At 42.0% G+C, this 15,016-nt stretch overlaps 2 protein-coding genes across 5 annotated transcripts in view; one reads left to right on the forward strand and one right to left on the reverse strand.

Annotated features, from left to right (window-relative positions):
- The window catches only part of cfap54 (cilia and flagella associated protein 54), a 57,874-nt gene that overhangs the window by 27,884 nt on the left and 14,974 nt on the right, over positions 1-15,016 (reverse strand). For all 3 annotated transcript variants that reach the window (XM_042078171.1, XM_042078170.1, XM_042078169.1), the window contains exons 23-31: positions 14,263-14,399; positions 13,024-13,171; positions 7,353-7,508; positions 6,182-6,304; positions 3,373-3,477; positions 3,062-3,188; positions 2,303-2,395; positions 1,800-1,926; positions 1,497-1,587 (exon numbers count right to left, since the gene is read on the reverse strand). In XM_042078171.1, the coding sequence (XP_041934105.1) occupies positions 1,497-1,587; positions 1,800-1,926; positions 2,303-2,395; positions 3,062-3,188; positions 3,373-3,477; positions 6,182-6,304; positions 7,353-7,508; positions 13,024-13,171; positions 14,263-14,399 (1,107 nt within the window). The remainder of the gene's footprint in view (positions 1-1,496; positions 1,588-1,799; positions 1,927-2,302; positions 2,396-3,061; positions 3,189-3,372; positions 3,478-6,181; positions 6,305-7,352; positions 7,509-13,023; positions 13,172-14,262; positions 14,400-15,016) is intronic.
- On the forward strand, positions 7,819-11,895 carry smfn (small fragment nuclease). Of its 2 annotated transcripts, none has more exons than XM_042078174.1 (7): positions 7,819-8,121; positions 8,692-8,775; positions 9,027-9,104; positions 10,209-10,320; positions 10,707-10,815; positions 10,996-11,049; positions 11,384-11,895. In XM_042078174.1, exons 1-7 carry the CDS (start codon positions 8,119-8,121, stop codon positions 11,460-11,462), a joined length of 519 nt encoding a protein of 172 aa, XP_041934108.1. In that variant the 5' UTR covers positions 7,819-8,118; the 3' UTR covers positions 11,463-11,895. The 2 variants fall into 2 exon arrangements, with proteins under 2 accessions (XP_041934108.1, XP_041934107.1); XM_042078173.1 differs by having other exon boundaries at positions 7,820-8,111.

Below are 15,016 nucleotides of genomic sequence, written 5' to 3' on the forward strand. Positions count from 1 at the left end.
GCAAATAAAAATGTCAGTAAAGCTCGATTTAAGCCTCGATTCAGTACGACCCAACAAACTTTAGAATCATGCTGAATTTTTTGTCCGATCTGTCGTGCAGTTTGAGCAGGTGAGGTCTGATTAGAAGATGTGCATCGAAAGGAGAATGAATGTCCACGTACTGGAGTCGCTCCCAAAATTGAATTGCACTAAAGAAATGGCATTTGCCTGAAGAAGACCCTGTTTGGGTTGTTTAGAGAGCTACTCCAGTGTGTGGACATCCATTCTTCTTTTCATCTTGTCGTGGTGTACCTCCGTCTTGCACCTGGCTTCAAAATAGGTGGGATATGTGCACAGGTTTAGAAGACGTGACAATCAACATTCCAACATTCTGAACTGTGACAACTGGATTAGGTTTCTGGCACATTCAAAGTTTTTGTGGCCAGTCTTGCAGTATAAGCAGTTTGAACGTGCAGTGTGATGAAAGCCTAGAGCCGAAATGCTTTGAAGTCTTTTCATTTAGTTTAATCTCCAATTTGTATCCACAGAGGGATCTATTTTTGGAGATGAGAGTGCCTGTTCCAGTGTTCCCAGCAATCGGCACCCATTGAAATGCGTAGTGTGTGAATTAGTGAAGTCATATGTGACTGAGAAAAATCATAGTCTGTGTGTCTCATAGTGTCCAGCATAGTGTCCATCTGTCCAGCTTCGGACCGCAAGTTCTATACTTCCTCCGCACTCTCCTCCACTAATTTTTACAAAAATCACAAAATTCCAGGCCTAACAACCAACAGGTACAATGGTAATGTAATGAGTGACAGAGTGAAGAGCTTTTCAGATGGAACCCGCACCCTCCATCACCCTCCCGCACCCTCCTGTCCTGCCGGTCATCTGAAAGACTCAACTCAAAATTGAAGTTCCCGCACCGGATTTTCCTTTCCCTCACGTAATTGGTGGTCTCTTATTTGGGCAGGTTCAACACGTTCAGTTATCCAGTTATCTGAGGAAATATTGAAACGTGACCATGTGCTCCAGAAGTTTTCCTTTCTGCTCTGAGATACACCTGTTTGCTGTTGTTTTTGTTTGTCAGTTGAAGCACAGATTATCCTTCTTTGTTATGTCTTAGTCAGATTACAAGATTACAAGTACAACATTTTTTTGTCTTCCGCGATGGCCTTTTAGAATTGACCATATCAGACTATACGATCATTGAACCATAAATTTTTGCCGCATCCTGGTCAGGAGATTGGCCACATTACAAGATCATGTAGCCGTTGTAATGTTGATGTCGTTCACATCGCGCGTCGTGGTGTAGTGGAACGTCGCAGACAATAAATCACTGGTCGTTGAACATGTCACGTTACAAGACGGATTCCTCCTTCGGCATCATTCCCGACCTTTCGGGCGTGGCGCTTGAAATTGATCTGCTACACCAAAATCGTGGAAAAAATCGGGATGAAATCGTGTAATCTGACTATCCATTAGTCTATAGTCAGTGTCTTAATGTTAGGACTTACCATGAAATGATCTGCTGAGGGGATCAGATGTTTTCTTGTTTCAGAGGGTATCACAATATTGGCCTTCTTTAATACCAGTTCCTCATCTCGTCTGCACACACACACACACACAAACACACAATCATATGCACGCACACACATACGAGTATATACATGCACACACACACACACACACACACACACACACACACATACTTGCTAAATTCAAATTACAAAAGGATTTGAATTACAACACACACACACACACACACACACGAACACAGACACAGACACACACACACACACATGGACACACACACACACCTGCCGAGCCAGTGAAGTGCTTCCTGTCCCCACTGCATCAGCAGCTCCAGCTGGTCCTCCTGTAAGGCCCTTTGCAGCGTCAGGACCACAAACTCCATGAAGCCAGCCTTCCGCTTGAACCTCATCACTGCCCAATACAACACACACACACACACACACACACACACACACACACGCATATACACACACACACACGCACGCACGCACACACACACACACACACACACACACACACACACACACACACACACACACACACACACACACACACACACACACACACAAATAAGTGCTTCAGAATTCACTTAATGCCCGTTGTATCTCAAGTGTCTATTTTACAGTGTCTTGTCTATTGTACAAACAAAGAATGTATTTGTCGTGTGTGTGTACAGTTTGTGTGAAGATGTGATAAGATTATGTAGTTTAGGGATGTGTGTGTGTATGTGTGTGTGTGTGTGTGTGTGTGTGTGTGTGTGTGTGTGTTTGTGCATGTGTGACAGTACCATCTCTGAAGGTGTGCTTGATGTTTTGGGTTTCAATCAGAGTGTAAAGGACTGAGGGGTCTTCATATCCAGTCAGGTCCTGACTGTAAATTCCTAAAAAAAAAAAAATATTGTCACTTTGATCTCACACACACACACACACACACACACAGATGTGATACAAAGACGGTACATTAAATTTCCATTTATTAATTTATTAGACGGTTTTATCCGAAGTGAGGAAATAACATTCAAACTACAATGCAGAGGAGACCTCAGGTAACAATTAATAGCACATCAATCAATACGACTGTAACCTGCGTTGTTTCTCGACTGCATGGTCTAGCCCCTTGCTTTGCCCAGGCTTGAACCTCTCAACTTGCAGCATCTCGAACTAGGAGGTGGGCGTGCTAGCACGGAGGCTGAAACCCATGGGTGCTAGCGTCTGTCGCTAGCACGTCTCTTACTGTGCCTACAGCTACTGCACCAGCTGGCAACAGTTACAAGAGTGCTGAGTCAATCCCATCCTACTATCATCTATGACCTTTCTACTTCACTTGAGGGATTTGGATTCAGATACAGTAACTCTACATTGGTCCTAATCACTTGTGTTCATCTATGGCTACAGATTCATTTGAATCCCCCAAAACAACTTGTGTCTTCAGCCCACATTCAGCAGGTCCTGCCTTCATGAAGTTGACACACATTTCTCAAAAGTACCACAGAGGCTCTCTGGTGAGGCTTTGCAAAGCCTTCTGGGTAATGTAGTTTTTTTCTGACCTCTGTTCCAGAGGTGGTTTGTGTCTTGAATTATAGGTGGTGCCTGCTGTTTCTTGAGCTTCATGCAGTCAAGAGACCGAAGGCTTTCGTTCATCTCCTCGTCACCGTGGTGCCCTGCTGCCTTCCTCTGTAAGTACACGCACACACACACATGCATACACACACACACATGGAACATGAACTCACACATGCAAGCGTGTATGCACACACATACAGTATGCCCACACATAAAAAGTACATACACAAAAATTAAACAGTTTACTTTACAGTTTTTGATGTAGGGTGAGTGTATTTCAGAGCACGTGACGTACATTATCATCTCTGAGCATTGATTTGTCTGTGATCTCCATCAGGAGCTTCTTCCCCTGTTCAATGAACATGTTTGCCATCCGGGTCTCCTTCTGCAGACGCAGGCCCTGCAAGCCAAGATCCTTGATTACTAATCCCAACCAAGCCTCTCTGCTCCAAGCAGGCTTGGAATTTCACCATTCTGGGGGCAAGGCCACTTGGCCTTCAGTTGGGCATATTTGGTGGGGGGGCACAAAGGCCACATGTCAGGGCACCAAGGCCAAAGTTAACTATACAGTAGTAGGCTATAAAAATTATCAAAGTTTTATTTAGCCTATTCACTGCAGTAGACCTGCATCATTGTATGAAACATTACAAAAACATGAAACATGACATATTACATATAACTGTAAATCATCTGATCATCTAATAAAAACAGATATCTAGGCTATATATAAAATTTATTTTATATTTGGCCTGCTATGAAATCATGTATTGAACAATTTAAATTTAAGCACAGCTCAGCTTTAAGAAACTCAAATAGCCTAGATGCATGCTTAGCATTTTGTGATCATTAAGGCTACTTTCACAAACTCTTAGTCAGTTGTCCTCTGATTTACCAATATCTAGGCGATATTTGTAACATTTATTTTGTATTTGGCCCGTTATGAAATCATGTGGAACAATTTAAACACATTGTAAAACTTAAAGCCCAAATTTGGAGACATCCATGCATGTCGAAATTTACTGCAAATTCAAAACTGGATTACTCTGGAACGTCTAACTGTACAGGGGACTGCTTTACACTTTTGTGTTCGGTAAAGTCTGCTGTTTATTCTGATATGTGGTTTGTCATGTGTTAAAAGAAGGGTTCTACCGAGATGAATGGCTAGGGAGATCATGGACGCAAAACCTTCAGTAGAATGTATTATTAAATTAAATTATATTATTTACTTTTCTCGCGAACCGTTCAACACAGCAATTATCGGCTAACATCGTTTAAAAGCTGAGAAAAAGCTCTTTCATGTGATACTTGTGATGTCTGTGTGATGAATAGGCTAGTTCGCGAGTAGTTCAACTGAGAAGAATGGGTGAATTTGGACGCACTTTCTTGCGCTGTCACTTTCTCTACTGCGTAAAAGACTAAATTAATTTGCGCTGTGAATGCTAAGATTATTTTGACAGGCCACAGGCTAAATAAAAATCGCTATTAGTAGGACACAAAGCAGAATATTGAAAGAAGGGGGCACCAAGGCCACCGTGGCCTGTAAACCTATGATTTTCAAAGGGGCTTCATGGCCAACGCAAGGGGCTACGACGGCCATGGCCGTCGTGGCCGCCGTGAAATTCCTACCCTGGCTACAAGCATGGGAAACACATCAGCTGCTATGTCCCCCCTTGTGAGTACACAAATGAAATAGAATGAATTCAAAATAAATTGCTGAAACATCAGAAATCACTTACAACTCATCAAGCGGATTAGTTTAAAGAACTCCGCACACAGACATGAGTGTGGTGCACTCCGCTTTCAACATTCAACTGCATTAGTTTGTTACCCTGGAAATCCAGAGTTCTCGCAAGAGCACAATGGAATTGTCTTTGCGAGACACTCTGGCAATGAGCAATGATGCACATTACTTTAACCCCTTGCATCCCGGGAAAACAAGTGTGTATCTGATATATGCGGGCCAGAGGTGAGCTAAATTGATGACGACAGCACTGCAACGTTGGAGGTCAGTAAACATTGGTCGTAGTGTTATCCAATTGCGTCGAAGTCCGGAATCATTCAGAGTAAACATTGGTCTAGTGTTATCCAATTGCGTGCAGTGAGATTTTCAAATGCATGCTTGGTGCCCCCCCTCGAGTTGGGCCATTACATTGTTCGTGGCCAGACCCTTAATCTTTCTAGATTACCAGGGTCTGGATTTTCCAGGCTATTAGTTTGTATTGTTTTCAATACAACCACACAAACACCAGAGTTGCACTTTGCTGCCGCTGCCATGCAGATTACAATTCAGTTCTATTTCTGTCGGCGCCCCTCCATGAACTCCATTGTTTATCGAATGCTTGTCAGTTCAAAATGTCGGCGCTGATGTGCATGGCAAGTAACAGTGCACTCATGACGGTGCCTATCTGCGGAGCGGTTAAACCTTTTCTAACCATGGAGGCCAATGGGGCATACTGTATGCTTATACCCGGCTTCAGTGCTACTCAGCCCAAGAGAGTCAGATGAGGATCAGAAGTCAGGTCCAGAGTCAGAGGATGAGGTATAAGTATAAGTATACATACTCTTTTGATCCCATGAGGGAAATTTGGTCTCTGCATTTATCCCAATCTGTGAATTAGTGAAACACACTCAGCACACAGTAAACACACAGTGAGGTGAAGCACACACTAATCCCGGCGCAGTGAGCTGCCTGCAACAACAGCGGTGCTCGGGGAGCAGTGAGGGGTAAGGTGCCTTGCTCAAGGGCACTTCAGCCGTGGCCTACTGGTTGGGATTCGAACCGGCAACCCTCCGGTTACAAGCCCGAAGCCACGGCTGCCCCTTGGTCATCAGTCAAGCAAGGAACATAATCTTGCTATCTCTGTCTCACACACACACACACACACACACACACACACACACACACAGACACACACACACACACACTATACACGCGCACACACTATACACACACACACAAACAGACACACACACACACACACACACACACACACACACACACACTATACACGCGTGCACACACACACACACACACACACACACACACAGACAAACTATACGCGTGCACACGCGCACACACACACACACACACACACACAGTTTACCTTGACCACATAATAAGTCATGCATGCCACCATGTGCTGAAGAGACTCTGCGGTTTCAATGTTGCGTTTCTTCTTCACGACCCCAGAGATCTCCTGCAGCACCATCAAACACTTGATCACAATCTGCAGGAAGAGGGTGAATAGAGGTGAATGGAGGGATTCATCAATTCAAATTTTGAGCCCTAATTTGAATGACAAGCGAAGTGCAAAGTTTTAAGTCTAACTAATGCTAATATAATAATCAAATCAATTTGCTGATTCAACACCATGGCGATTTTTCACATAGTAGATCTCTGTTTCTCAAGGTCACGGAGTCCTGTGTCAAAAAATCTAGCTGCCTAGCTCGAGTTGCTGCAGCCAACAGTAGCCAGGCAGGTACAGTGCTACACTCCGGGGGCATGATTTTTTTTTTTTTTTTTTCATACCAACATTAGGCTACTTGGTGACCTTGAGAAACAGAGATATATGTGAAAAATCACCAGAATTCTCCCTTAAGTGCAAACATTGACAAGTCAGCTATAAGTTAGTCTGCTCCCTCAGGCCATGTGACAGTTCTAGCTCTAGAACTTTACATTGTACCCGCTATTTTAAATTGGGGGCCCTTATCTTCCTCGGACGTACTGCAAGTTGCAAGTCCAAGCTTCCTGTGTTTGAATATGAAAGCTTTATTAGCCTCACAGAGTGTTGTAAAACTATACTGGATGAAGTAATTTACCTACTAGTAGGCCTATCCCTGAACTTAGGCTTAAATCTAGCAAAGGAAAAATCTTGCTTATGCAACCATGAAAACATTTTCCTCCTGGCTTTGAGGGTCATGCTAAAGGAACACAATGGAAGACTTGATATCTATGTCCCTTGCCATCAATATTTAATGCCATTGAGCTTAAGACGGTGCTCAGTTAGTCATAAACCGACTAAAAGGGTCATGATCCTCCCCAATCAAAAACCTTACATTGTGCAATATCAAGTGTTCTGGGCAGGCAATGACAATGTCAGAGACTCAATTCTAAGTCAGTGTAACATCAGAATGAGTTTGAAGCTGAAAATAATTGTGTTGTGTTCCTTAAAGACCACCTTCTGTTAATAATAATAATTAGAAACATGTTCTTCATTTGAGTGCTTTTAGTTTACAAAAGTCAAGTAAAGAGCATGAGTGATGGAAGGGGGGTACCTGCAGCACATCCTCTGATGGTATCTGGTGGTAGATGATGGGAGCCAGGAGCCCATAGCATCCCACCACAGCCTGCAGGGCAGCACAACTGTCGTTCAGCCACAGGGCCAGGTCTAGAGCAACCAGCATCCTCTCACATTCTGCCAACCTAGCTTTCTAAAGGGGGTAAAAGACAGAGAGAGTGAGTTTCGACATTTCAACATTCCAGCAATTTCAGGAGTAAGATAACACGTAACAATAGCCTATTTTTTGACCTTTTAATATTACAGACTACAGCACTAATTTAAATATTAGTACAGTATTATAAAAAAAAGAAAAAACAAAAACACAAAGTATTTGCATTTGTCCCCAAGTATCCCCAAGATTTTGTTTTATTTTTCCCTGTCAGTGTCGCTCAGCCAATAATAGCAGAGCGCTTGCTTTAGCTCTCAGTTGATTGGTCAATTTTGATGACATTGTAAAGTTGCGACCTGGTTGCGACACTACGCATCGAACATGATTCTGAGGCAGATGTTCCGTGGAATATCCGCATGTTCGACTGGACTAGCAGTTTTTAGCCGGGTGGCAAAACCACGGAGTAGTATATGCATTGCTTCTGTAAACTTTCACACGGACCAATATCGATTAGCTAGCTCTGCATTTAGCCGCAGACTTTTGTCAAAACATTCGTTGAACACTACAGGAAACATGGATTCATGCAACTTTTCCAACTCTGCCTCGGGAGATTCGACACAGAGGATAGTTTGGGTCGATTTAGAGGTTTGTTATGGTATGGTATTATTAGCTAGGTAACGTTAGCTATCCAATCAGTATGCTCTCTAGGCTTAAAACATTATCTACCATTACGTTCAAGCTCGGTGCTGTAAACAAGGTTAGGTTTGCCAGATGACATAATTTACTGGTTACTTTTGGTTTCACAGTCTCGCATAACGTTAGATGTAGGATGACGTAAAACCTGGGTTACTTAGGGTAACGTAAGATGTGCACATATTAATTTGCCGTTATGATTTCTACCTGAGCCTAATTTGTATACCTTACAACCTCGTTTTGTATCATCATCAACATTAAGTTCAGAGTCAGCAGGTTTACGCTTTGTAGCACTAGAAGAAGGGTGAATGTACTAACATTGTATAATAGGATAAGGATAGGATTTTGGTAGTTGAAAATGTTGAGATATAATGGGATGCTTTTTATCCAGATATAGGCGGGCCTAAACCACACAATTGGCACGGGACAATTTTGCACCTCACTGCACACTTTCTGTGGTTGAAATTATGACTGGTGATCTGTCATTGAAGTTCCACATTACAGTACCATGCCCTTGTTCGTTAACTTACAGATGACAGGACTGGACATAGACAAAGACGAGATTATTGAGATGGCCTGCATCATCACAGACTCAGAACTGAACATCCTGGCTGAGGTAATGCAGTCCTTTGTTTTACTTGCTGATTAGTTAATATTATCTGAACTGTAACTCACCACATCTAGGCTAACTACATTCAGACTGGTCAATTAATATAACACCGTTGTGAATTAGCAATACATTGAGGTGTGGTGTTGAACTTAGTATTCTGGCAGATCGTTTTCCCTAACACTTACATGGCATGATTAGATGATGATTTATCAGACAAAACTGCAGGAACTAGCATTGGTGTTCACTATGACTCACAGGGACCAAATCTGATCATAAACCAGCCAGATGAACTCTTGGATGGGATGTCGGAATGGTGCAAAACACATCATGGCAACGTAAGTAGAGTCTCTTGGGGGGTATTCCAAGCAAGTGGTTTAGTAAGTAAGTTTATTAGTAAGTTAACTCAGAGTAGGTTGTAAACCTCCTAATAGAAGAGCTGTATGGCTTCATTCTCCTAACAAAACAATGCTATAGAGCAGGGGTTCCCAAACTTTTCCTTGACAAGGCCCCCCAAATACCACTAGGTTCTGGCCAAGGACCCCCTTGATGTGTTATTAAACCCATCGAGAATACTACGGCAAATGTAAAAATACATTAAGCTAATCCTAATAATTGTTTTAGCCACAAGCACTTCGCGATGGAGCATACAGTGTGTAAAAATTGCATTTGGGGCTTTTTGCTATATGAGAGCTATCACGCTACTATTATTCCCAGTCATTATCATGGAAAATATAATGTTCAGATATCTAACAAATTATTATAATGGCATTGTATAACAACCCTCATAGGTATATTTTACATTTTTCAAATGTATTTATTTGTTGCTTTTATTTTTCCTTCCAACTTGCTGAGGCCCCCCTGGCACCCCCTCGCGGCCCCCACTTTGAAAACCACTGCTATAGAGCTCTTGTTGTAGGAGGTTTACCTTACCACTTACTCTGAATTAACTTACCCAGGTTTGTCACTGAACCACGTACTTGGAATACTCCCCAAGTCTGTTGACTGCCTGTACCTCACACCTTACACTATTATGGTAGTCTGGCTAGCATCAGACCACTTCTCAAATCTCAATTGAGATTGACTATGCGTCTGGGGACCTTTCATTCACTTCAGACATCCAATGGGCGTAACCAGTGAAATTGAACTGAAATTAGTACATGAAACTCTTAACAATGCCTTTCAGAAGTACAGCGAACACATCTTTCTTGTACAGAACGGTTGTAAATGCAGTAGACACAATACCAAATGAAATTCACGTCCATATAATTGATCACTGATGCCATCTGCCCAGTCATTGGTAGAGTTGAACAACACTACTAACTATACTCCTCTGTCTGTCATCATATGAATATACAAATCATTGTAAATAAGTTTTGTAAATAATATTTGTGTCAGTTTTGTGTCGCCAATTTGACTAACTGATGGATTGTTCCATGCAGTCAGGCCTGACGCAAGCAGTTCGGAACAGCAAGATTTCTCTTCAAGATGCAGAGAATGAGTTCCTGTCCTTTATCAAAAAGTACACCCCTCCTCGTCAGTGTCCGCTAGCAGGTAAGGCAACTACCTGGCCAGTTTGGGTTTTATGATGTCTACAGTGGTCAAACCGTTTGGGTTTTATGATGTCTACAGTGGTCAAACCGTTTGTTTTGTTTGTCTCCTTTTGCCTCTGTCCACATAATATCTGTATTTGTGAAAAGTTTTTTTCCCCCTCTTGTTTTTGTCTTGTTTTGATGTCTGTAAAGCAACCTTAAGTGTTGAGAAGAGTGCTATATAAATGTGACTTATTATTAAAAGAAGCTCATATGTAAAGTTGTCACTTCTGATTTATTGTCGAAGACCGACCATATAATGCATTGCTGCCAGACCATCGAATACATAGCTGTCTTAATATTCCAAGAATAATGAGTGGGTTCCTGTGCTTGCTGTTGTCATTTCAGGGAATTCCGTCCATGCTGACAAAAGGTTTCTGGATAAATACATGCCCCAGTTTATGAGCCAGCTCCATTACCGCATCATCGATGTCAGCACAGTCAAAGAGTTGTGCAGGTCTGGAAAAGTCTTTGTCTGTCACTGCAATCTTGTTTAATTTACTAAAAAAACTCTTTTTAATAAAGGAATGAGATGCAGGCCGAAGTCTTGTGGCTTTGTTTATGACTCTTGTCTCCTGGTTAACCTTCTAAACCTTGATAAAGTGTATAAATATTCTGCCTTGTCTTATTTCCCCAGACGGTGGTACCCAGAGGAGTATAAGAAAGCACCTTCAAAAAAGGGATCTCACAGGTAACTGAATACTTCTGCATCACACATCACATCTGGGAGACATTCATATGGCCTTGTTCTATTCAAAAACATTAGATTGTGATTCAGTATCTAATTCAGTATTTCAACCTTCTAGGATTTGACAATTTGTACCCACTAGGATTTGACTATTCAAACTATAAGAACCCACTAGGATCTGACTTGGCCTGAATTCTTTACGTTAATGCCAATGAATGAGGGACCACCTTCATTCACATAGTTGTAGTTGTAGTAATTTAGTGAATATAGTTGGCTTTTTTGTTTTGTGCATGTTTAAGTATGTGTTGATGTTTAATGTGTTTATTCTCTTGATCAGGGCGCTTGATGACATCCGGGAGAGCATAGAGGAACTGAAGTTTTACAGAGGCGCCATTTTCAAAACACCACAGCAGTGATCTCTAGGGGGAGCTATAGTCTGGGACTTGTAGTGCAGTTTTTGACAATGTTGTGTTTGAGTTGTCTGTGTTCTTGCTGAGTTTGCAACATGCTTCCAGAATGTCAATATTTCATGATTTAAAAAATGTAAAATCTGACATCAGCTCAGCACCTACCTACAAATAACATTCTAATTATACTTTAACAGTTTGCAAGTTCAGCATTACTGTTTCACACCCTTGTAGTGTTTTCTGATTGATGGCTTCATTGTATACAGTGACGTTGTTATTATGAATTAAACATGCACATTTCAAGCGCTAATGCTACAAGCATTGAAGCATGGACATTTCAAGCGTTACTGCAAGTGCAACATTTCAAGCGTTAGTAGGAATTTCAGTCACAACAAGCATGTTCATGAATATGAATCTCAATAAATGCTGCTGTTCTTTTGTAGTTATGTGTGTTCTGGATAAAAAAGAAGATAAGTATATATATACTCTTTTGATCCCGTGAGGGAAATTTGGTCTCTGCCCAAATCCCAATCCGTGAATTAGTGAAACACACTCAGCACACAGTGAACACACAGTGAGGTGAAGCACACACTAATCCCGGCCCAGTGTGCTGCCTGCAACAGCGGCGCTTGGGGAGCAGTGAGGGATTAGGTGCCTTGCTCAAGGGCACATCAGCTGTGGCCTACTGGTCGGGGTTCGAACCGGCAACCCTGCGGTTCCAAGTTCGAAGCGCTAACCAGTAGGCCACGGCTGCCCAGGTGGTTAAAGTGCGTATGTCAGGTTAAAAAACATTTTTGACAAATGAAGGGACATGAAGCAAGATAGTAGTGAGTAGTGATTTTTCTTGAAAAATCAACTTTAAATACAATAGAAAAATATTTACAGTTATTTTTATAACTGAATTTATGAACATTCCAGACACAATGATGACCTCATAAGAGGGAGTCCATCAAAGTTGGTCAATTAAAACACATGGGATAAGGGATCATACAGTAGGTTTTTTTACACTGATGAGGCCAAAAACATGACTTCATTCCAGTATGTCATGCTAGAGTCTACTACCTGCCTGACATAAAAATATCCTGATACATTTTTTCTTTACTGGCAACCATTATTGATCTTAAAATGTGATGAAGAGGATATGGGTAAGTAGCAATGCTTGAAAATGCCAGTTGTGTCACTTGCCATCACATCATACAAATGCCAAGGCATTTCACTGGCGTTATGGATGTGACAAAAAGTCAATTTTCTGTGGAATTGCCCCAGTGCTAAGCTGGTAAATCATCCATAGCAGACTGATATTTTTGTAGCATGTGCTACATATGTAGCACTGCAGAACCCTGCCAAAGTGAAAGCAGATTCCAGCATCTGCATTCTGAGCTGAATGTGTATGTTCACACACAACGAACCCTCTGCCTCACTTTTGAATTTGAATATCAGACCAGTACTTTTTAAGCCATGTGAGCAGACACACATGTAGACAGATCCACAAACCTGAAAAATGGCCATGTCGAGATAGTGGTGTTGATAGATAGTGGTGAATGATTGAAGCGTATGGCTGGCTGCTTACCTGACCCCAGATGGGGGGACCCTGGTCACAGAGGGAGTCACAGAAGAGCGCCCCCTCCTGGATGTGGATCTCCGTCTGCATTAAGATGGAGGAGAAGACGAACTGGTGCAGGAGAGGAGAGGTGAGATGCAGGAGCTCCACGCACAACCTGAGGAGGCCGAATTCCAGGAATGTTCAAGTCGTTACACTCAGGACCAGTGGACTCAGATATGGTTCCCACTCTTAAGTCAAATGTAGAATTCTATGACTTTTACTTGCTAAAAAAAATATATATAATGGCCTATAATAGGCCTACACAAACACATACACACACACTGTGTGAAGACAAGCTTACATTCACATTATAGAGTTTCAATTCAAAGGTGAAAGTTAAAATTATTATTATCAGTGTTGCCATTTAAGTTAATGTCACAGTTCGGCTAGAGGTCCATCTAGCTCAAAGGCATATCCTACCCATACTGATACAAAGGGGCAGCCTCGGAGGAATTTAGCCCTTTACCCTTCTTAGCAGAGATGCCCTTTCTGCGCCCGTGTGCCCTTTCGCTGATCACGGGCAATAACTCAGACATGCCTCAGAGGGATTAACTCCATTGTGGAAAAAGCTACCAAATGCTCTTAGAGCTCAATACAGAACTTAGACATTGTGGTTTAAATACTGATATATAATACTGTAATGTTATTAAAACCCATTCAATTGTTAAGTAAACTGGCAATGGCACTGGTACTAATAATATGTGACATGTAAAAGGATTGTGAAGTCATGTGACTGGTATTAATTATTATGACTTCCATAAGCGGACTGTTTTTGGTCAAGTCATCATTTACCAACATGTGTTCTCAGTCACTTTGGATACAAGTACAACCATCTGCCAGATGAATAACTGTAAATGAAATATATATGGCGGGCATATATGGTTTATATGTCTGTAATGTATATGGTTATATGTCTGTAATGTACATGGGGGTGATGGTAGTGTAGTACCCTTGAGCAAGGCACTTAACCCCAAGTTGCTCCGGAGACAATGTAATCCCTTGCAATGTAGTTGACATGTGTAAGTAACTTTGGACAACAGTGTCTGATAAATGAATACATGTAAATGTAAATGGTTATACTATGATGTAATGTACAGTATGTGTTTTTATGTCTGTAATGTATATGATTATATGGATGTAATGTATATGGCTATACTGTATAAGGTTATATGGCTTATACATACAGTATATTGGTTATTTACTTGCCTGGTTTGGGCGAGCCCCTCTGGCCTGGGTGTCTGGGGATCGGTGGATGTGTTCTCAGGCGGGGGTCTGGTGAAGTGACCCCACAGCTGGTTGCAGGTTTTCTTGACCAACGCCTGCTGACCTGTCTGGTAGGCTACCTGGGATAGATAGAGTCTTTAAAGCAGAATGGATGTGCTTTACCTTAATATAGGTAATAACTTTGAAGTCATTTTGATGGTAGACAAATTTGTTATGGGGAGAATCGTGCAGCCAGCACAGCAGGCAGTGCCTCGCAGGCGGAAAACCAGCCTTACAATTGGCTGACGGTGACTCGGAGATGTCTCGCGAGAATCATAAAAACATTAACTGGTCAGTAGATATAGCTCTTTGAGATTGTCTTTGCCTGTTGCTAGTCCTTCGGCTGCAAAGCAAATGCACATGTACCGTGCCAGGGGGAAGGGCTCAAGCCGTGATAAGTAATTACAACAGCAAGGTATGATAAATGTAAATATTACGCAACTCTAAGGGGAGCTCTAGGTCGCCAAAATACCCGAAACTACAGTCCTTTAATGTCTCCAGGGGGATTATCATTTTCACACATCACTCCATGTTTATTGAGTGCTTGTCAGTTCCAAATGTCAGTGCTGGTGTGTGCATGGGCAGGTGACAGAAAGCGTAGGCGTACTCTTGTCATCACCTACATGCGGAGGTCTTTACCATAGACTGTATATATAGAACAGTCTGTGGTCTTTACAGCCTGAAATGTCCGTGGGGC

The sequence above is a fragment of the Alosa sapidissima genome, chromosome 22, assembly GCF_018492685.1.
Source record: "Alosa sapidissima isolate fAloSap1 chromosome 22, fAloSap1.pri, whole genome shotgun sequence".
Classification (NCBI taxonomy): domain Eukaryota; kingdom Metazoa; phylum Chordata; class Actinopteri; order Clupeiformes; family Clupeidae; genus Alosa; species Alosa sapidissima.